Raw genomic sequence first — 24,198 nt, 5'->3', positions numbered from 1 at the left:
TACCATGATCATAGCTAGTATTGTGTTCCTCTGCCTAATAAAACTATATGTATTTTCATTTCCCCTTCATGCAAGACTGCATGTTGCTTGGAAGCAGGGAGAAGAGCAATGCGCAAGTGTAAAGTTGCGCACTAAAATGCCCAGTTATGTATTAAGAGTGTTTGAAGTCACTGTACATCCCTGCAGCAAGGTTGAGCGCAGGACGCAGCAGGGACGCACTCGCTCAGTTAACAACGGTATGACGGGGGAAGCACCGCACTGACCGCGACCAACAACAGAGGCAGCATTGGGGGACATTTGCAGCTGCAGCAGCAGCAGAAGCAGCAGCAGCAGTATGAGGCGGGCGGGCGGGTGGTGGCTATGGCTGGGGGGCGGGGCTCGCTGTGAATGGCTCTCATCCTGACGTAACCATTGGCTCAGGCTGTAACTACTGCTCTTGTATCTTTCCCATCATCCGGGGAAGAGGAGTCGGTGGTTGGTCCTGTCAGTTGCAGTATCCGCCCCAGGTTGGAGAGGACAGACAGTTGCCATGGTCACAGACATAAGAGCCAATGGTCGGGGCAGGTGTGAGTTGACGCTCCGGAGGCAGGGCCTGCCGCGAGCGGAGTGGTCGGGGCGGTGAAAAGGAGGAGGGAGGGGGAGCGGCTAGGCCGGCTGTACCATACGCCGGGGGCGGCTAGCGGACGGGCAGCTCTCAGTGCCAGGCGCAGGAGGCGGGGACAGGTCTCCGGGTACCGGGCCGCGCAGCCCGGCCTCTCTCCCATGCCTCGGGAAGCCGCTGCAGAGGGGCGGCGGCGACGACGGAGGAGGAGGCGGAGAAGCGGTGGTGTGAGGACCGTTGCATGCCGCCGGGGAGCGGAGGGGGACGATGCGCGAGTATAAGGTGGTGGTGCTGGGGAGCGGCGGGGTCGGCAAGTCTGCTCTCACCGTGCAGTTTGTCACCGGCACCTTCATCGAGAAGTACGACCCGACCATCGAGGACTTCTACCGCAAAGAGATCGAGGTGGACTCGTCCCCCTCTGTGCTGGAGATCCTGGACACGGCCGGCACCGAGCAGTTCGCCTCTATGCGGGATCTGTACATCAAGAACGGCCAGGGCTTCATCCTGGTGTACAGCCTGGTCAACCAGCAGAGCTTCCAGGACATCAAGCCCATGAGGGACCAGATCATCCGCGTCAAAAGGCGAGCGGGGGTGGCGGGGGGCTCTCCTAGGTGCTGGGGCAAGTAGTCATTGTGCAGGGCGTTGCCAGACAGAGGGGGTGAGAGGCGAGCAGTGGGCCAGCGGCTCGGGCAGCAGTGTGGTATGTGCCTGGGGGGATGGATGCATGTGTGGCAGGCAGTCCATGAGATGCTGTTACTGTGGGCAAAGTGTGTATGGGAACAATAGCGCTGTGTGGGGATGGGATTTGAGCCCTCCTGTCTGTCACATCTGTTGCAGCTATCTGATAGATTTCTAGAATATCCTTTGATTAAGAGCCACATGGTATAAATCCCATGGTCATTAAATCATCTGTGCTGCAAACCTGCCCTGCTGCTTTATAAAAACAGAATTATGTTAAAGCTTTTTATTGTGTTCTCATTACTTTCATGTAAAACATTGCCACCATAAGGCTTTGAAGTGCTGTCATTACAAAGTGTTTCATTCTGTCTCCTTTTCTATTCTCTTGGGCTAATCTGATTGTTATACCAGGCATGTAGGCAAACAGTAGAGATAGGTAGGTGGTTGCACCATTACATGATGTGCACTGCTTTCCTGTTTGCTTTCTCTCTGCTCATGTCGTATAGAACACAGGGCACATGTATCAAAAGTAGTTCTGTAGTCAAACCTGAAAATGCAGTTATCAGCTGCTTGGCTGTGTTTCACTTGTGGCGGATGATTGCCTGACAGTTGGGATTGTGACAGCCAGTACTCAGACATCGGAATCCTAACTGTTTAAATGCAGACAGTAGGGATCCTGACTGCCCGGGGCTTTTCTCCCTTGTGGGGGTCCGCAACCCCTATAGAGGGAGAATAGAACCTGTGGACAGCGAAACGAGCCACCGAGCCTGCTAGGGGCTTCTTTGCGCTCACCCCCTTGTCAGAGCAGCGGCAGTCGGGATCCCAATTGTCGGACTATAACACACTAGCATTTCACATGTGCATCAAGCTCCACAATGGGGTGTGGTATGACTCACCGACAGTCGGGATCCCGACAGTCATTATCCCGACGTCGGGATCCCGACTGCCTGGCCTCAGACAGCGTGGCCAGCGCAACAAAGCCCCTTGCGGGCTCGCCACGCTGCGGGCACGGTGGCGAGCTACGCTCACCACCTATTCTATTCTCCCTCTATGGGGGTCATGGACCCCCACGAGGGAAAATAGCCGCCGGCCGTCGGGAACCCGGCCGTCTGTGTTTTAACAGTCGGGATAATGACTGTCGGGATCTCGACTGTCGGGACCCCGTCCGGCACCCCCACGATGTGATACATCTGGGGATGGTGTTTCCTAATAGTAGCCTATAGAACAGGCATGCCCAAAGTCTGGCCCGGGGGCCAATTGCGGCCCGTGCTGTAATTTAAAGTGGCCCGCAGCCTCCAGCTGGAAGCAGGCAGAGCATCAGATGTGGGAAGCACAGCACAGGACACTAATGGTGGGGCCCCGGCGAGCACACCTTTACCTAGCTGTCTGCTGCGGTGAGGAGGTGCCAGCCGCCACAGTCAGATGTGTTTGGCATCCTACCCCTGCTGCTGCAATTGTATATCACCCTACTCCACAATCACAGTGACAGCAATGTTTGGGGAGGGGGGCAGCAAGGGGAAGCTTGCTCCCTTAACATGCACAGTGGAGGAGGGCAGCAGCGGGAGCCCAAGCATCTCCTGTCCTTGCAGTGGCTGCTTTGCCTCTCCTTCCTCTGGCTTACATAAGGGGCTGGGAAACATACAGAGAAGGGAGGGGGCAGAGTGGGGGACACAGTAAAGGAGGGTCAGGGGGACATACAGTGAATGGATGCATTGATGGCCATTCAGAGAAGGGGGAGCAGGGGCAGGCTGGGGACATACAGTGAATGTTGGCACTGATGGACATTAAGAGAAGGGGGGCCGGCTGTGGGACAGAGTGAATGGGTGCAGAGTGGGGAACATACAGTGAATGGGGGACATACAGTGAAGGAGGGGCAGGCTGGGGGGCATACAGTGAATGGGAGCAGAGTGGGGGACCATTCTGATGTGATTAATGATTCAAAGAATGTCAGGCTGAATGGTCGGCTCCCCACATTTTCACCTCACCAAATCTGGCCCCCGTCGCAAAAAGTTTGCTATAGACTTTGTTGCATGATGTGCACTGAGAGGGATCAAGTCAGATCCCTCCTAGTATCCTCTGCAGTGCGCATATCATGCAATGCTTGCTTTATCACAGACCCAAAAGTCTCCATATTGCAAAGGACCGCTCCTATCAGAAGAGCTCTCCTTTGCTTAAATCTTCTTTCGTACAGCAAACTCTTCTATTTATGTGATCCGTGTGCAAAGTATCACCTTCAAAATGTGATGCTTGATGCATTCTGCCCATAGTTTGTGAGACACTGGTAACCCTTGCCTTAAAAAGGAACTAGAACCTCTTGGTAAACGCATTTTGAAGTATTACTATTGCCAATCTTTGTTCACAACTCTTGCCCCCTATTAACTTCCAGCTACTTCATAATCCGGATATACACTGTAGACCATCTTGGAGATGTTCTGGCACTACACTTGATCACTGAAGCCTCTATACACTAGACCTTTTCTTTTTTTTTTTCTTTTTTTTTAGATCTCGTTCTAAAATTAATCTAGTGTGTATGATCAATGTCAACGATATGCGCTCCTATACAACCTTGACAGCCTATGCCACCCTGTTGTCTGTGTATGCCGCTTAATTCTCAATGACTGCATAGCCTTGGACCCGGTAACAGATATCGTTCAGTGTGTATGTGCTATCTTGTTTGACTGGCGGTGCTGCTAGTCAGCTAGCGTGTACAGGGCTTTAGAGCCAGATCTCTGGTGGGCCAGTTTCTAGTTCTTTCCAATCAACATCTGCTCTGCTGTTTTTGTCAATTTGGGACCATTTTATTTCTAAAATGGACACATTCTTTCACCGATATATAACTGACCTATCGTGTCTGAGGCCAGGCAGTCGGGATCCCGACGGTCGGTGAGTCATACCACACCCGCTGTTCTGGACTGTCCTGCTGGTATTGCCTTTCAACCCCTTCATCCAGATGCCTACAGTAATTTTGTAGGTACTTATGTAGTATCTGGGCATCCGATTTTGTGATTGTATGCCTTACCTTAAGGCATACAATCAGATGCGATTCGATGCGATTTTGCATAGGATTCAATGTTAAGAAGGTCCTGTTCATTTCCCCACTATCCAAGTGGGCATAGAGTTGATTTTATATAGCGTGGCGAGCGAAGGCATATTTCTTAAAAAGTATTGTGTCCCCTCGCGGGGCTCGCCGCGCTTCGGGCTCGGTGGCTCGCTACGCTCGCCACAGGTTTATATCCAACTCCATGCCCACTTGGATAGTGGAGAAAGGAAAAGGACCCCTTGTTTCCATTGAATTCTATGTTAAAATGGACTCAGACCATTTTAACATTGAATCCTATGGAAAAATCTTGACCATCGCATACTATTTGGTCGCATGCGATGCGATGCGATCCGATTTCTAAATCGGACGCCCAGATACTACATAAGTACCATTTTGTAATTATAAAGTAACTTCTTTGTGTGGGGGGAGGGTGCCTACAGAAATAATAGCATGATCATTCGGAATAAAAAACAAAGTTTTTGTTTTTGTTCTTTTTTGCATGTTTGCAGCCAGGCAACACATCACTCTTAATAAAATCCCCCCACAGAGAGGATAAAGGCAGCAAAACAATATTGATAGTATTACACCAATTTTCACCCATATTCTGTCAGCTTCCAGAGGCAACATGTCTTAAGGTGGCCATACACACGCAGATTTATCTGCAGATCTGGCTGGTTGGAACAAAAACCTTGTGTTACTATCAATATTGTTTCGCTGCCTTTATCCTCTCTGTGGGGGGATTTTATTAAGAGTGATGTGTTGCCTGGCTGCAAACATACTGGACAGTTACAGTAATGCCAACATTATACAGGTTGAGTATCCCGTATCCGAATATCCGTTATCTGAATTATTCCGAAAACCATACATTCCAGAAAAAGCAAAAAAAAATTTTTTTTTTTGCTAAAAACTCACTGGGGTCATTTGTAGCAGCACTGCTGAGGACATGATATGTAACTAGCACTATATATGTACAAGAAAATGATTGCTTGACATTCAAATTCAATATCTTAGATAGTACACAAATTTTGTTTCATGTTTTGAAACCTTGTTTTTTAAACAAATAAAATATATTTGTGTGCATTTCATGTGTTTGATGCGTTTATACAGCATAAATGCAAGATACTTCAAAATACATCATTGAAATATTAAAATATTCCGAAATATGGAATAATCCGTTATCCAAAATTCTCCTGGTCCCGAGCATTTTGGATACGGGATACTCAACCTGTATTGCATTGTTTCCCTCCTATTATATTTATGGTACGTGAGGGTAGGACATTCCAGATTGAATCACTTGTCGCCACGTACCCCCCTAGTGTGCCTTACACTATATTATGTTATTTTGCAGGCTGGGGTAAGTGAAGCTTACATAAAGGGGAAGGGGGATTAAATTGGCTGTGTAGGGGCAAATAAACCATTGCAATTCATTAGCGACAAAGGCAGCCCAATTTGCTCCCTTCATCCGCCCGGATACGCCTATGAGGGCAGTGTGTAATTTTTATCAATATTCCCACCAGGGCCGGTGCTAGGGTGTCCGGCGCCCTCCTGCAAACCATACATTTTGCGCCCTTTCACATTGCCATTGCAACAAGCTGCAACCCGATTGTGGGAGTGTATGCAACATGCGATCCTGGTGCATGTACATGTATGCATACACCATCTTAGTGCTGTGTCCGCAAAATGTTGCAGGCACTAAATGGGCTAAATCGCATCGCACGGCATGCATCCAATGTGTGTGCGATGCGATCCGAAAGCAGTACAAAAAGTATGTGCAGCACTCGTGACTGAGGGGGAAAGGAGGGGAGAGAAGGAGGAGATGGAAGAAGAGGGGAGGAGATAGAGGGGGCGGAGTGTTGAGGACTGGCAGTGGCACTGGCACAGCACACTGAGAAGAGGGAAGGAAGGGGAGGCGGCGCTGCTGCCTGTTCATCATTTGATTGACAGCTGACAGGCGCAGGGAGCAATTGGTAGGGGGGCGGATCCAGACATGACATGTCATCCAGGCATTCACAGACAATGCTTCATGCCTCAGCGCAAGTGTCTGTGAGGAAGAGGGGGCAGGATGCAGGAGGAGGACAGTGTGTGCAGGGAGCTGCTCAGCCTCTCCATACTGCCACCCGCTGTCAGACAGGCGCTGCGGGCGGCGTGCATGAGGCAGTGACAGTGAGGGCTAAGGCAGCTTTAGCAGAGCAGGGAGACAGCGCCTTTTCAGCATGGCGCCTCCCTGCTTTGCAGGAGCTGCTGAGTGGGTAGCGCCGGCCCTGATTCCCACCAACATAAAGTGTAGCAGCATTGGACAGGGTGAATCCTCCCGGCACATAATTAAAAATAATAAACACTGTCCTAAAGTTTGAGCACAAGCATATACTATATTTGTTAATTATTGATTCAGCACTGACCTATTACACATTCATAGTAAGCAGTGGTGTGAACTTAATGCAGTTATACAGTATATTGAAACTTGGACGTTGTGTAATTGTATAATGCAGTAAGTATTGAGCCTTTTAAACAATGCAGTTATAGTTTTGTAGTGCAAAGCACACTTTCATACCCTCCAACATGACCCATTGCATTAGGTACACAATGCTCTGCTCCTGGACTTCCCTCTTAATGTATGAGTGGCTTCACCTGTGTGGAACTAGGTAATTGACGAGAAGGGTTTTTCAACTCCGGTGACTGCACTCATACATTAACCACTTGAGTGGTATGCCCGGAGTAGGCGCAGCGGGCTGTCTCGGAAAATTTCCTGGCGTACCACTATGTAGTAGGTGCGCTGAGGGGGGCTCCTTTAGTGCCCCCCCTCCTGTTGATCCCCCCGAGTCCCTCCTGCGTACCTGGCGATCGTATGCCGGAGCTCCCCCGCCGCCAATCTCCATACTGTAGTGACGTAGGTGGCATGTTCGGGGGGACTCGAAGTTCAGGCACCCGAGTCCTCTTGAGCCGCCGCAACATTCCCGAGCCTGCCGCCTGTGTGATGACTGACAGGCGGCTGCGGCAGGGGAGCTCCGGCGTACTAACGCCGGAGCGAAGGTGAGGGGGCTGAATTTAATCAGTCCTTTATCATATGATCTGCGGTGGGTTTTGCTGGGGCAGGAAAAACCTGCCCTGGTAGGTTTGTCCTGCCCCAGCAAAACCCACCACTCAAGGGGTTAAGAGGGAAGTCCAGGAACAGAGCATTGTATACCGAATGCAATGGGTCATGTTGGAAGGTATGCACTTTTTAGGTTTGGATGTAGAAGCACAAATTCTTCAGAAAGCATTTGGGTTTTATGAGATTTCATGAAGGATGAATTTGCGCCTTTTTTTTTTTTCTTCAAAATAAGTAGCTCAAATATTTATTTTTTTAGATTTCAGCCTATTTATTACAAGGGTCTGGTTTTTTTTTTTTTTTTTTATCCCAGTTGATCTTTAAAGCGTTTAGAACAGGGGTCATCAAACTATTTTGCTCTGGGACCTCATCAGACAATAAAAATGATGGGACCCCAGCAAGTTACTTCAAATGGTCATCCCATCACATGTGTAGTCAGCAGACAGCATTGTGGAGGCACAAAATTATGGGAGGAGTCTAAAATAACAGACCATTCAACAGATTTTTTTAGACTCCTTGAATCACTGACTGATATGAGAAAAGTCAGCAACATGGAGTCGCAATCGTATGCTGAGAAGATCAGGACTTGCTTTGGGATCCGGACCCCCTGTTTGAGATCCGCTGGTTTAGAATATATTTAAACAAGCAGATTGTATAGGCAAGATTTCAGTTGTCTTCTTGCTGGCCCAACAGGGCTACTCAATTATTTTGTTCAGACACAATTAGCTGGTCCGGGTTATAAGTGAAATAATTGTTTTAAGCAAGACATTTTTTTATTATAAATTTATTTATAAGGCACCACAAGTGTTTCGCAGCGCCGTACAAAGGAACAATACAGGGAGACAAAGCTTGGCATAACATTGAATAAATAACAAAAATAGAGTACAAATAAAGAGCACCACAGATCAATACACATTACATCTTAAATGTAAGTAGTGAGGACTCAATCTACATACAACTAGAGGCTTGAGGCCAATGATGGAAATGAGTATGCAGACGAAGATGGTCACTGAGTGTTGGAGTATAGGAGAGCTGTGAGTGAAATGTGAAGAGAAGAGGGCTTTGACAACAGGAGGGAAGAGGGCCCTGCTCGGGGGAGCTTACAATCTAGTAGGAAGGGGAGACAGATAACAAGAGGTGCAAGCAAGTAGGTGGTGGCTAGATAGCAGGATGTAAACAGGCAAGGGGTCGGAGAAGCAGCTAGTTAAAATTCTATACACTTTACCTGGACCTCAAACATCAATTATTCATGAAATCAAGATGCAAATATTTAAGGTTAATTCCATTGAGATTTTTGCTGTATTCAAATTATTATGGAGGGTATGGTTGATTTTTAGATGAGGGGTGCAAATTCATCTTTCGTTGAATATGGACATTGGATAAGGGGAATCCATAAGGTGTGTGTGTGTGTGTGTGTTTTTTTTTTTTTTAAATCTTTACGTTCTAGGGTAACAAGTACTCCCAGGTTTTAATTCTAAAATATCCTTGGTCAAATAACATCTTAATGTTGTTGTTAATCTTGTATGTGTTAAATTTACAGCCAATTTAAATACAAGCCATGGTGCACTTTATTGGGCTGTATTCAATGAGGCCAATTCGCCATGTTTCATGGCAAATTTGTGCTATTTTCACTTTGGAAGTTGATTATTTTTTTTGTGTCAGAAAGTGAATCACCCTATTCAACATGCACTTTTCGCCGACGGTGAATGAGGGACAATTCACCGCCTGATACTCTCCGCAACTCGCTGTGGTTTTTCAATGTGATTAGCCGTGAGTGTATTCAATGAGAAGATGGCGAATTGCTTTCTAAGTGATTTTCGCCGTGTGTCACCGTGTAGCAATCGTCATCTTTTCATGGTGAAGTGGAATGTGAACTTTTAAAATAATGATGTTTTTTTTTTTTTAATTTGATGTAAAAAAAATCAGGAATTTTATTCTGTGAAGGGGCATGCTATTTTTATTAAGCACATGTATATATTTAATAAAAAAAATAGCAGCCAGCAGGGGGCCAGGAGCAGAGAGCCGCTCATTAGATATTCATATATTCAATGCTCCCGATCATTACATATGCACGATTGGGTGCAGTGAATACCCGGTCCCCTGCTGGCTCTCTGGGGGGGCAGCCTGTGCTGCTTGGCTCCCAGGGAGCCCCCCCCCCCCCCCCCACATACGTTCTGGGGCAGGCAGGGAGACTTCCATCTCCCTGTCTGCCGCTGTACTCCAGCTCCCTGCGGCGTCTGCTGCAGGGGTTCACATTCGCCGTCAGGGGCAGCGAGCCCCTGCCTCATTGAATAGTGTGTAAGGGAGGGCTGGCAGCAAGGGCTCCAGCCCTCCGGAACACAGCGAATGTGCAGCGGGTTGGCATTCATCGTGGGGTGGCGTTTACAATGGGGGGGGGGGGGGGGCATTTCACATACAAATTACCCATCAGGGTGGGGATACAATAAAAAATCGGGTCCATTGGGCCATTTAACATTGTTCCCTATGTAAAATCGGGTCCATTGCATCGGTTGCATTGTATGCCATTATAATGGCATACAATGGACCCGATTTTTACATAGGAATTTAACATTGAATACAATGCATTCAATGTTAAATCGCGTTGGTCGCATCGCATACCTTAACTTAAGGCATGGGATGGACGCGATTTTTTAATTGTCAGGGAAAGGGCTAAAAATAGCCCTAATATCGCGTCCATCGCATACCTTAACTTAAAGTATGCGATGACCCACAACAGGCGCCGTGCTAGGAAACAAGTACCAAAAATTCTGTTTAACTGAAATCTGGTCCGAATACTTTTTTTCATTTTGCCTACCACTTTCTAAAACTGTAAGACCTCTGTACAGCATCATTTGTGAAGTGGGTTTGTCTTAATATAGTCATTTTCAATTTAACTGTTTGTCAAACGGTAAGGTTAAGGGTCTCGCTAATGTGTCTCCAGGGCACAGTTGTGTACAAAGTGGCATGGATTGTGGTTGCTACAACTTGAACTAAAGGCCACCTCTTCTGCGTCACGGATCTTACAGGCTGCCATGAATATTTATCACAGCCTGTAGCCATGAATGGAATTGCATATGATACATCATATGTAAAAGGACCGCTTACAATGTATCATATGCAATCTTGACACCCAGTGAGTTCATGCGATACCTCGCACTAGTGGATGGGGGGCTTAAATCTGGGTACACCTAAAACAACAAATGATGCAATATTGTCAATGACTTTCTTTGAACTCCTGGACAAACTGTATAGTGCCTACACACTAAACTATTTAACAAATAACAATGTAAGTGGCCACATCCAGGAGTAAAGCTGTCGTTGATATTCACAGACTGATCTGCATGGACGGATGACAGATGACACTGCTAACCATATAGTGCATACACACTGGATGATATACACAAAATGTGTATGTGGTTCTTGGAATTTGTTTTTGCATTTTCCAGTTTTGTATTACTATTCAGATTTATTTAATTATAATCTGACTAATACTTAACTTTATTTTCAATGTCATCTATTTTGGAGTGTACATTGTATGTTTTCATGCTTAGTCCACTAACATTATAAGCAGTTTATTGAAAGCTATAAAATAAATCCTATCAAAGCTTAACAGTTTTGGATTATTAATGTTAGTAAGCATTAAAATATGGTCGATCAAAGTTTCTAATATATACTGTAGCAATGTTTCAGAGTATTGATATAATAAGCAGGATTTTTTTTTATAACTGAATCATTAAAAACTTGTTTAACATTCTAAAAAAAAAAGCTTGGTACTTGTGTATTATAGCGGCGCCCCCGATTTCCATTGCGCGATGTTTTAATCGAATCGCATGCCATGCACCCGATGGCATGCGATGCGACGCGATTTTTGGCCCCTATACGATAAAAGATTGTATAAGCACCCTAATGGGTGCTTACAATGTTAAATGCACCCCCACGCCACCACCCCACTATAAACGTGAACCCGAAGCGTGGCGAGCGGCGGCGGTACGCGTCCTCCGACCTTTTCATACCTCCACTATCCACGTTGGCGTGGCGTTGAGAACAGAAAAAGTGTGGCGAGCGCAGCGAGCCACCGAGCCCGAAGCATGGCGCTCGCCACGCTTCGGGCTCGGTGGCTCACTGCGCTCGCCACACTTTTTATTCTCAACTTCACGCCGACGTGGATAGTGGGGGTATGAAAAGGTCAGAGGACGCGTACCGCCGCCCCTCGCGGGCTCACTGCCCTCGCCACGCTTCGGGTTCACGTTTATAGTGGGGGGGTGGCGTGGGGGTGCATTTAACATTGTAAGCACCCATTAGGGTGCTTATACAATGTTTAATCACATCGCATCGTATGGCATTGTATGCCATATACAATGCCATACAATTTTAAAATTGTATGGCATTGTACAATATCGCATCGCATACCATCGTATGCCTTATGGTATGCGATGCGATGGGCGCCGCCAAAATACACAAGTACCAAAAGCTTTTTTATTTTTGAAAGCTTTATTTTTTTGTAACCCTACTCCCAACAATGAGTTTAGTATCTCACAAAGGGCAGCATTTTTTATCTGGCAATAACCAGCATGCATTATCCATACACGTCAATTTATTCTCTAATGTGGACTGGTGAATTTAATCAGTCCTCTATCCAATTAAGAACCCTTTCAGTGGCCAGTATTCAACACGGCAGTGTATCCGGTTTTGGATTTGCTGTGTGCTCACCATGATTCACTGTTCCCCACTATTTGCCGCCAGCCCGCCCTATTCAACGCGTCAGAAGCTTGCTGCCCCATACGGCGAAAATTATCCAATACGGCGCACTGAATACTGCACTGTGTCCTAGCTCTCTCCCCTCCTGCTCGCTGCTGCTGGGGTGTACTGCCAAGCTGGGCTGGGGATGGAGTGGAGTCCCAGCAGAGGGATGTGAGGACTGGAGTCCCAGTGGGGGAGCTCTCTGATGCCGCAGGGAGCCCCCACACAGCCTGAGGATGCAGAGGATGGGTCCAGCAGAAGCAGACCTCCGGCTGCCCAGCGCTGACATCTACTATCACCGCACTGAAGCAGCAGCAACACTGCTTGATCCTGTACTGCTGCTGCTTCAGTGCGGTGATTAGTAGATGTCAGCGTTGGGGCTGCCGGAGGTCTACTGCTGGACCCATCTTCTTTGTTGTATCTTCCCTACTGCCTACAGGAGATACCCGTGTCCTCTTCCCTACTCCCCCTGAATTATAGATAGAAATCTGTGTTGGTGGCTGGAAGCGGAGGCTGGCTGTTACAGCAGCTGTATGCTGTGTGTCTAGCGTAAATAAAAATAAATCTACAAAAAAAATAAATTTTATATATAGTGCTTTTAAAGAAATAAAATAATAAATAAACTGATTTGTAGGCACCAAAAAAGTACAAATTTCAGTTCACCTAAAAAAGAACTGTGAATTTCACCCCCCATAAAAGTGAAAACCGTTCTCCATTTTAGCATTGAATACACTTTCGGCGGACTAGGCAAAAATCCCCATAGAAATATAACAGCGAATGGTGGCAACTATAAAATGGAGAATTGGGAAACATTTGCTGTTTGCGTTCAGCGAACAGTGATCATTGAATATGGCGAATATCATTTTTGGTGAAAAAAATTTTTTGTGCTCACCCTCCCTTGCCGGGATGATGATGTCTGTATACTGCCATCGGGATCCTGCCAGTCCTACCTAGCCCCTTTTTCCAACAGTCAAATCAGATTCTAGATTGAAGTACAAGATCGTTTTCATCTAAATGTTTTAGAAACCAAAAAGTAAATACTTCATTAATAACACATTACATGATCACTGCACAACCTTCTTCAGGCTTCATTAGGAGAATTGCTAAGTATGTTGCGGAAGAGGGTGAACATAGGTATACTTTGTGGTTCTATGTTTTAGGCACAGAAATTTTTATTCTAGGAGGGAGAACACATCTTATGTCTGGCGTTCCATAAAATAAATTCTCTTAAGGTGCCCACACATGGCATGATTTTTATGAACTATTCGATCTGTCACCTAGTTTTCCGTGAAATCTACAACACTCCCATCCAAATAATAATCATACTCGCGCGCACACACACAATTGTGTAAACAACCAGGATTTTTTGGATCGTTCAATGACTGCAAATCATAGGCACATTGGCCCTTATTCAGATCTGATCGCAGTACAAATTTGTTCTCAAAATAGGCAAAACCATGTGCACTGCAGGTGGGGCAGATGAAACATGTATAGAGAGAGTTAGATTTGGGTGGGGTGTGTTGAAACTGAAATCTATATTGCAGTGTAAAAATAATGCAGCCAGTATTTACCCTGCACAGAAACAAAATAACTCACACAAATCTAACTCTCTCTGTACATGTTACATCTCCCCCACCTACAGGGCACATGGTTTTGCCCATTTTGAGAACAAATTTGTACTGCGATCAGATCTGAATAAGGGTCATTGTGCATCATAACTACACCTTGAACGATGTGTGCCAAATACTGCAAGACATATAGTTATCTTTCTGTGTACTGAACTGATCAGCGAGCAGGATCTACAAGAGGCGGGTATGCGCACTGCACACATTTAAAGCCAGCTGTGCGAGTCACATAGAACATGATAGGAAGCGGTACATCTGTCAGAATGAACTTAGGTCTACAGTCATTAGGTCGACCCCACTAGGTCGACTGGCAGGAAGGTCGACCTGACTTAAGGTCGACATGGGCCAAGGTCTACATGACTTAAGGTCGAATTTGCTTAAAGGTCGACATGAGGAAGGTCGACTGGTCATAAGGTCGACTGGTCATAAGGTCGACATGGGTTTTTCCACTGTTTTTTGATCCGAATGTCGTCACAGTCGACATGGACACAGTTGGCAATGAGAATCGGACCCTCGCATCGCTCGCTATGCTTCGGGCACGGTGCCTCGCTGCGCTCGGCACACTATTTTATTCTCCCACCACGCCCTAGTGGATGGTAGGGCATGAAATACCGCCTGTCGGCTCAAAAAACAGTGAAAAACCCCAGTCGACCTTCCTCATGTCGACCTTTATGCAAATTCGACCTTAAGTCATGTCGACCTTGGCCCATGTTGACCTTAAGTCAGGTCGACCTTCCTGCCAGTCGACCTAGTGGGGTCGACCTAATGACTGTAGACCTAAGTTCATTCTAATAGATGACCGCTTCCCACACGATAGATGAATTAGATTGTAAGCTCCACTGGGGCAGGGACTGATGTGAATGTTCAAATCTTTTCTGTAAAGCGCTGCGGAATTTGTATTCTATATAAGGAACTGTTAATAAATAAATTAGATGCAGTCCCAGAGGCAGTTCAGCATTACCCAGTCACTGAGGGAAACTAATCTAGAAATTCACTATATTTAGGAACCGCTATGTCCCCTGAGTAATAAAGAGTGTCTGTACTCTGATATGGATATATTGGTATAATTGAGGTAGAAAATGCTTGATATACCTCAACAGGGTGCAAATATATTAATGAAATGGAGAATTTCATCTGGCGCTGTTTCTAATCCTTGGTGACCTTTTATAAACCAATTTTTGAAGTGCTCATCCAACGATGTTTATTCAGGTCTCCCCCACAGACAATTGCAATTGACCTTTTAATAAGGCCCTATTTTCATATTAAAGGTTTCTTTCAGGATGACGACCAACAAGAATCTCCTTACTTCTCCCACTTCAGATTCCAAATTACACCTTTTAGTTAAATTTTGACCTCCTATATATGCCCTATTCTCATACAAAGGTTTTCCTCTTAGGACGCAAAGAACAACCACCAGGATACTTCTAAATACTGCTTCAATGTTTCACGGCCCCTTGCGGCTACAACTTACCTCTGGCAGAGGCCCTATATACACCAAAAGGTTTATTTGTGCTTCCTTCTCAGACAGGAGAACAAATTCTTAGGAGGCATCCGTCCATAAAAAGCAGGTTTTAATCCATATTGGAAGGTTTTGTTTTTTTCCAAAATAGAAAAAAGAACTAGGTGCTGATGCGAGTGGCTTCTAGTGAATTTCTAAAAATGAGTGGGTCGGTGGTGGATGGAGTGAGCTGCTGCTTAAAACAGAGATATAGTGGTCTCTGACAAAAGAAAAACAAATACACATGATATTTAGGAGAAGAAAGGAAAGACTCTCTTTTTTGTTGGGGCACTCTTGAAAAAACAATATGTATGTTGGTTTATTGTAAGTTATAACATTTGAGAAAGTTGTGTGGAAAACAAAGCGAGAGGTCAACTCAAAAAAGGCCTCTTTTTGTTCTGGGACTAGTATAACAGTAGATAGAGGCTCAGAGAGTGCTCTGGATCAATGGGTGTATTAAAATTTAACTTTTAATAAATAATATACCATAGGATAACTGATCAATACCACAGGATATTTGACAACCCTGTTATCAGCTTTCAAATACCCAATACTCAACTACCTTCAGCAAAAGTATCTAAACAACAACAAGCACAAATCTGCTTCATTAATCTCAAACAACCAGCCAGGAGACTGGGCCACATCTGACACACTGTTTCTGTTATATAGACAGTGTGTAAACTGGTTTTTGAAACAAAATATATTTTTCTCTTCTCCTCCTGCTTTGAGATCAGAAGCAGAGCTCCAGATCCTGGCACAGCCTGAGTATCCTTAACAGTACGGTATACCCATGCATGAACCATAATACCTGTTCACTTACATGTTTTTATGTCTGTAGGTCTGTCTAGTATTTATCTTAAACTGCATTTATTAAAAGTTAAATTTGAATACACCCATTGAACCAGAGCACTCTCTGAGCCTCTATCTACTGTTATACTAGTCCCAGAACAAAAGAGGCCTTTTTTGAGTTGACCTCTCGCTTTGTTTTCCACACAACTTTCTCAATTGTTATAACTTACAATAAACCAACATACATATTGGTTTTTTTTTTTCAAAAGAGTGCCCCTTTCTTCTAAATACTCTATTTACTCTTTAGGGTGCACCTCCACACACTTTAATTATTAGGGAGAACCGCCGTCTTCTCCCTTTTAAATTGAAAAACATTTGTGGACACATCATAATCAGCTATTTTTATATATCTGATACAAACCTGTGCACTGGTCCATCACCCCGTTCCCCCTTTTCCCCAAAAGAACAAATACACATATGAAGCAGCGCTGAAAATGGAGCCGAACAAACATACAAATGGGATTGCCTATAAAAATTTACAATTTATTAAAACGCAGAAAAGAAAATATCTTTACAAGATAAAATATCAGCAAATATTTCCTTTAGAATATTTTTGAAGATGTCCTCTATGGCAGATAAAAATTCTGTGGCAATAGGATTTTGTATCCATTTTTCCAAAGAAATGGGCAGTGTTAATATTGGCACTATGATCATCATAGTGATGAAATCATAGTGAAAATCATAGCGCTGCTTCATATGTGTATTTGTTGTTTTACTCCATATTGTAGACAAAAGAATACAGTGTATCACCAACATGTTTCGGGCTGTAATAGCCCTTTTGAAAAAGGGCTATTACAGCCTGAAACATGTCGGTTCGTGGAGAGGAGCCATAACACGTTAGTAGTCTTGCAAAGAAGAAAAGGAGGAAGAATGTCTCGGTGTGGTGCACCTTATGGCTAACAGATAAAATGTAACTTTTAATTATAGATTATTAAAAGGCTGCGAAATATAAAAACAAAAAGTACATAAATGACACGGACAGTGCAATTAAAAAGGAAATAATCCTCACACCGTGAGGCTCCCAGAGTCTATGTCCCTTCTTTTTAATCAGAATTCAATGTAGTGCTTTGATACATATATTGCAGTGTTGTATGTTTAGAACCACAAGTAACAAAAGTGTTTATACATTGCAACAGTATCCAGATGTCCCACAATTAGAGGAGAATTCTCCTGTCAATTCAGTGAGGACATTAAGTATGCTGGACAGTCTGGTATTACTGTCTTGGTGCCTGACAGCTCCTGTACGTGTAGGCAGTAAGGTAGCCGTCTACACTGGGCGCATAAGCGGCACGTGTATGCCCCGTCCTCCCTATGGCTGTGGGAACAGCGCGTGGGGTAGGGTCGGCGGTTAGCAGCAGCCGCGGCTAACTGTGGTGGAGTGACAGCGGTATTGTGTAGCCGCTTCACTCCTAGTAAGCCGTCTGCCTGCAAGTGATCACCACGCGGTGTTCAGTGTGAGACACCGCGTCTCAGGCTAGCAGGGAGAGCCGGCACCGGGAACGCAACACTAAGCTAATACAGATCAAAATTCACATTTCAAAGGGAGAGGGAAGGCTGGGAGCACACACGAGGTGTGACAGTCTACGTTAGTAGTCTTGCCTTTTCCAACTGGTACCATTTCCATTCCTATCCGGATTTGGAGTGGAGGTGGTGGACCCTGGCTGTTATTGGTCATCATTGTTTTTATTAATGTTTTTTAATTTTTGTACCTGATACACTGTATTGTTTTGTCTACAATATGGATTAAAACCTGCTTTTTATGGATGAATGCCTCCTAAGAGTGTTATCCTGCCTGAGAAGGAAACGCAAAGAAACCTTTTGGTGTATATAGGGCCTCTGGTAGAGGTGAGTTGTAGCCCCAAAGGGCCATGAAACATTGATGCGGTATTTAGAAGTATCCTGGTGGTTGTTCTTTGTATCCGAAGAGGAGAAAAGAAACCTTTGTATGAAAATAGGGCCTATATATGAGGTCCGTATTCAACTAAGAGGTGTAATTTGTAATCTGAAGTGGGAGGAGTAAAGAGATTGTTGTTGGTCGTCATCCTGAAAGAAACCTTTAATATGAAAATAGGGCCTTATTAAAAGGTCAGTTGCAATCGTCTGTGGGGGACACCTGAATAAACATCATTGGATGAGCACTTCTCTCCAAATATCAAAAATTGGTTTATAAAGGTTACCAAGGATTAGAAACAGCGCCGGAAGAAATTATCCATTTTATTAATATTTTGTAGTGGGGTTGGTAAACCCAGGAGAACTTCATTTCGCTGCAGTTAAGGGGGTGCACTTCCCCCTCCTACACCCTTTTTCTTGTTATTAGGGTGCAAATATAAACTGCATTTGCTCAGAGAGGATTGTGCTTCCAAACTTAAGATCTTTACTGTATATAATTGGTATTACCAGTAGATGAGTGTGGGGGGGGGGGGGGGGGGGGGGGGCTGGCTTGCCATAGGGTCCTGTTTTGGAAAGCCGTCCACCTCGGAGAAAAACGATTGGACAGGAAACAATCGCTCAGTGCGCATACACTGAGCGCTTTTCAGCCCAACAATTTTCCCCTTCATTGCTATCTATACACACTGGGAAAAACGCCCAGTGTGTATGCACCTTTAGACAAAAGGAATCTGCTGGTAAGTGTCAGACAATGAATCCAAAGTTTCCATGCAATTAGATAGCTCAATCAGTATATATGTTTAACAAATGTTATTGTGACCAGAAATGTCATCATAGAAATGGGGAGAGACCCACTTTATGAATAACCCACAGCCAATTAGGCCTCAGTCTTGCATTCATACACCAAACAAAGGCCTTAGACACAATTCAAGCTGCTACATAGCCATTCCCAATCTTGGTCCTCAAGGGACAGGAATATTCCAGGTTTTAATGATATCCATGCTTGAGCACAGGTAACTTAATTAGTACTTCATTTTTAATTTTATTGTCTGTGCTGTAGCCTGGATATCACTAAAACCTGCACTGCTAGTGTGCATTGAGGACTGAGTGTGGGAATGCCTGTGCTACATTGCTGTTTGCAGCAATACTGAACATATCAAATTGAGATGAAGATTTGTACCATGTGAATCGTGTGACCATCAAATGATTTGGAACGTGCACGCAAAACTGAGGCACTCTCAGGTGATGTCAGCTGCCCGTTCCCGGCAGCTGCGTCACTGCCTAACTTCCATGGGAACGCTCAGCATTTTCATGGGAACATCCATGAATCGCTGGGCGTTCCCATGGGTGCGTACCCTCACTGCCACCCCACGCCCGTACTGGTGGGTGCGAACGGGACAGCTAACTAGCATTTTGCTGTGCCCGGTGTATGCGCATGGGGAGAAATGCACATTAGTAAAACATCGGCCCCCTGTGCAAACGTACGGGGGACCAGAATAACCCCATGTGTGAATGAGGGCTATGTCATCTTGAAACATTGGACCATGGGATATTACTGATTGTCTACAATATCTGTAAAGTCAGGGGTCTCAATTATAGTCTTTAAGTACAACCATCAGGTCATGTTTTAGGGCAGTGGTTCCCAAACCTTTTTTGAATCGTGGTGCCCTTGAGCAGGCATGGCCAACCTGTGGCGCTCCATCTGTTGTGAAACCGCAAGTCCCAGCATGTCTTGCTACAGTTTTGCTGTTAGGGAATGTTAAAACTGTGGTAAAGCATGCTGGGATGTGTAGTTTCACAACAGCTGCAGAGCCACAGGTTGGCCAGGCCTGCTCTAGAGTAAAGTATCAACATTTTTTCAAGGCACCCCTATGCCAAACATTTCCTATTGAGAAATTCAAAAACCAAATATTAAATAATGTTTATATGTTCTCCTTTGGGACAGGTATGTAGTGAGGGATAGGATTTGCTTCTGTTTGTACACATATATTATATTTGACGACCACCAGCACTGGTTTTGCCTGTTACATTGACCATATATATAAATAAAATTTGTCTTGGATCACCAATCAGAGGCACACCTGCTAGTGCTCTGAGACACCCCAGGGTGCCTAGGCAACAGTTTGGGAAACAATGTTTCAGGGATTTGTCTAATCACGCACATGTATATTAAACTATTATACTTTGTCAGTAATTATCACACCTTTAAACCTGACCTGTTGGCCAAATTTAAGGTTGAGAACCACTAGGCATAGTCACTTGCAGCAATTAGCCCCTTAAGTAATTGTAGACCGAACAGAACGCCAAAATATTGCTGCCCAAACCATCACAGGTCCACCCCAACATGTTCTAGGCTTTCTCATTTGTTCTTCACACATAGCTTTGGCAAGTGAAGTTCGACCAAAAATGTGTCTTTTTGTAGAAACAATGGGGGAATTTTAATAGGATGAGAGATACAGAAAGTGAGAGATTTGGTGAGAACTCTAGTTTTATTAAAGCGGCAATCATTTACACTGCAAAACCACAAGAAAAGAATGGTTGTGGTACCAACCTATTGGGCGCTTATGATGGGGTGATTTGTGGAGCTGCTACTAGATAGGGGGGTGAGAGTCCCCTTGACAAAGCAAAGCTAAAAAAGAGGAATAGTAGCGCTTAACAATAAAAAATTGCAAGGTTTATTACACATAGAATTAAAAAGATTGCACAACAACGATGATAGACATATGCAAAGGATTTGGCACCTATTGGGCTACTTGGTAGGGTGGTCCATTCCTAGTACACTGCCATAAAGGGTTTTTTTCCCAGTTAAGTGTCCGGAGGTAAGATGGATTTATATTTACCGCAGGGAAGTGTCCAATTTGAAGATAATTGATCCTGAGTAAGGAAAGCAGTCACTGCAGAAGTCTTCAGATGGTTTATATGGAGTTCCCAAATATTGATGCGGAAGAAGATGTAAACAGAGTTAGCTCCGGTGGCGGCTGGTCTGGGCCAAATAATGATGGTGGTAGCAATGTGGGTGCCAAAGTGCCTTGCCTGACGCGTTTCGCTGTCTCAAAGTACAGCTTTATCAAAGGGATCCCTTTGATAAAGCTGTACTTTGAGACAGCGAAACGCGTCAGGACAAGGCACTTTGGCACCCACATTGCTACCACCATCATTATTTGGCCCAGACCAGCCGCCACCGGAACTAACTCTGTTTACATCTTCTTCCGCATCAATATTTGATGTTGAAATGTAAATGATTGGCGCTTTAAAAAAACTACAGATTTCTTGCCAAATCTCTCACTATCTGATTCTCTCATCCTGTTACATTTCACCCAATGTCTTCCAAGATAAATATCAGGTTTTGCTGCAGTAGTTCTATGATTCTTGGACATCTTTCCCTTTTATGATCGATGCTTTCATTCACTTACTGTAGTTTTGATGTGTGGCCCCTACTCCTTTTAGATGATTGTCTTGCCATATGCTGTCAAAAGCTTGGAAACTAGATACACTTCTATTCTACAGCTAAATGCACACAACAATCTGCCGTCATTGAAAATCTGACAGGTTTTCCATTTAAGAATACTTTTAAAAACTGTTACTCACCACAATTTTGAAAGCATTGCCCTTGAAACTACACAGAAGAATAAGAACAGATCAATGAATGGTCTTGCATTATAGCCAACATACTGTTTCAATCCCTACTGTATATTATCTATTGTTACAATTCAAAGCTTAGTTGGTCTATCAATGTATGCTATTAGAGCCATACACTGACGTAATTAATCAGAATAAAGCATTGACAAATTCAAAAACACCTTTTTTTATATCAAACAGCAAATACTTCTCTTGTTCAACAAAATGTGAGCATCAAAATATGACAACAAAAACTCTTTGTTGCTGACTTTGATAATAGTAGTTGGAGTCTACAAAAGGTTTTTTGTGGATGATTTAATTTTGCCAAGATAGTGATACACACTTAGTCTTCCATGTGTATTATGTGAATGATTTGTTTCTTATATAGCGCATACATATTCCGCAGCGCTTTACAGAGTATAGTTGAACACTCACATCTGTCCCTGCCCCAGTGGAGCTTACAATCTATAATCCCTATCACATGTGAGGCAGTGATGCTAACCATTACACCATCCATACTGCCCATTAAAATAATTAGCGGTCAGTGGATGATTTAATTTTGCCAAGATAGTGATACACACTTAGTCTTCCATGTGTATTATGTGAATGATTTGTTTCTTATATAGCGCATACATATTCCGCAGCGCTTTACAGAGTATAGTTGAACACTCACATCTGTCCCTGCCCCAGTGGAGCTTACAATCTATAATCCCTATCACATGTGAGGCAGTGATGCTAACCATTACACCATCCATACTGCCCATTAAAATAATTAGCGGTCAATCCTATTAGGTGCATGGGAAATGAGTTGCAGAGGCAACAGCACAGAAACACGGACATTCTAGGGCTAATTTGAAATAACCTACCAGTATATTTTTGGATTGTGGGATGAAACCGGAGTACCCGGAGGAAACCCATGCAATTAGCGGTCAATCCTATTAGGTGCGTGGGAAATGAGTTGCAGAGGCAACAGCACTGCAAATTGCCCGCAACCTGAGGCGACCTCGCCCGGGAATTGTAGACTGCCTTATGGGGCTGGATACAATTATCAGCAAGTCCAGTGGGGCACCTAGCCACACTTAATTACACCTCAAGTGGGCTTACAGTAACAGAATGAACCCCTTAGTGTTAGGGTAACTAAAAAAGTGATTAATAGAATGTCTCCATCCCAAATAAATAACACGCCAGTGTTAAGAAAGGAAATAGGGAAAGGAATGATAATATCTCCAATAAATCTGCATATTTGTCAAATAGCACTCTACTGTATTAATTAGGCCTGATCTCTCATTTCAATGAACTTCGCTGCAAATGAAATTCTTGCACTGTTCTAAAATACTCTGTGCATTTACTCTGTGCTGTGCACGGAAGACCCTCACACCACCACTGCTTGGTGCAAGCACAGGGCTCGTCTGTAAAATCTACATACATTTGCCCAAATTAAGGCACAGGACACCTGTGAGTAGGGGCTTATGTTGTGGTGTTTAGAGCTTTCCTAATGTGAGTTTTGGTTACAATATTAGGTAAATGCTCATTATTAAATGTATTTTGAAAACTTAAATGTGTTATTATTTCTCCTCCAAAACAACAATATACTACATTCTTACAATATATATTTGACTACTATTAATTTTTATGAATTTCTGAGTGGGAAAAACAATAATTATTAATGGTACTGCATGTGAAGTAATGTTTTATATTTTAGAACTAGTTACCAGCCTAACCGTAATGTCAGTGGCGGCAACTGTGTGGGCCTAAGTGAAGAAAAACTTGAATTCCATCATTGGGCACCATATACCATATATACTCGAGTATAAGCCTATATACACTGCGCTCGCCACGCTTTGGCTTCACGTTTATAGTGGGGGGGTGGCGTGGGGGTGCATTTAACATTGTAAGCACCCATTAGGGTGCTTAACATTGTATAAGCACCCATTAGGGTGCTTATACAATGTTTAATCGCATCGCATCGTATGGCATTGTATGCCATGTACAATGGCATACAATTTGAAAATTGTATGCCATCGCACACTATGGCACGAAATCGCGTCGCATCGCATACCATCGCATGTGTTATGGTATGCGATGCGATGGGCGCCGCCAAAATACACAAGAACCGCCTGTTTTTTTTGTTTGGCCAAATAGGCCTGTATTGTTCTTGTACTTAGTGACATCTGTACGTACTAATTGATCTCTCAAGTTTCTTGCTCTTTTATAGCAGGTCATCTGAGTTTTCCCTTTGAGTATTTGTAACTGAGCATCAGTTGTAATAATGGGCCACAATGCCTTGTTGGCTCTTGAAATGATCGGGCTGCTGTTTGAAAATCTTGTTGACCACACAAATCTATTTGAGGTATTATTCTTCCTAGTATTTGTTAGTAGGTCTTCTCTTTTCATAGCAAGGATCTCTTCTTTTTGTTTTCTGAGGGTACATAAGTTGTAACCTCGTTCACAGAATTTGTTGATGACAATATCTAGTTCTTGTGGAAGATTGTTGCTATTACTTGCTATTCTAAGCATTTGTGATTTAGGCAGCCCTAGTTTCAATGGGATGATGACTGCTGTGATGTAAGAGTG

The 24,198-nt window shown here is 44.2% G+C and overlaps 1 protein-coding gene across 1 annotated transcript in view; it reads left to right on the top strand.

Moving 5' to 3' along the window:
- The first annotated feature begins 617 nt into the window (after positions 1 to 617).
- Positions 618 to 24,198, top strand: part of RAP2A (RAP2A, member of RAS oncogene family) — a 36,718-nt gene continuing 13,137 nt past the window's right edge. Inside the window, exon 1 of the mRNA XM_083168770.1 lies at positions 618 to 1,182. Within this exon, the coding sequence (XP_083024896.1) occupies positions 869 to 1,182 (314 nt within the window). The 5' untranslated portion in view covers positions 618 to 868. The remainder of the gene's footprint in view (positions 1,183 to 24,198) is intronic.

Source organism: Crinia signifera, chromosome 2 (genome assembly GCF_055691185.1).
Source record: "Crinia signifera chromosome 2, ASM5569118v1, whole genome shotgun sequence".
NCBI lineage: Eukaryota > Metazoa > Chordata > Amphibia > Anura > Myobatrachidae > Crinia > Crinia signifera.
This window is presented reverse-complemented; position numbering and strand designations above follow the sequence as displayed.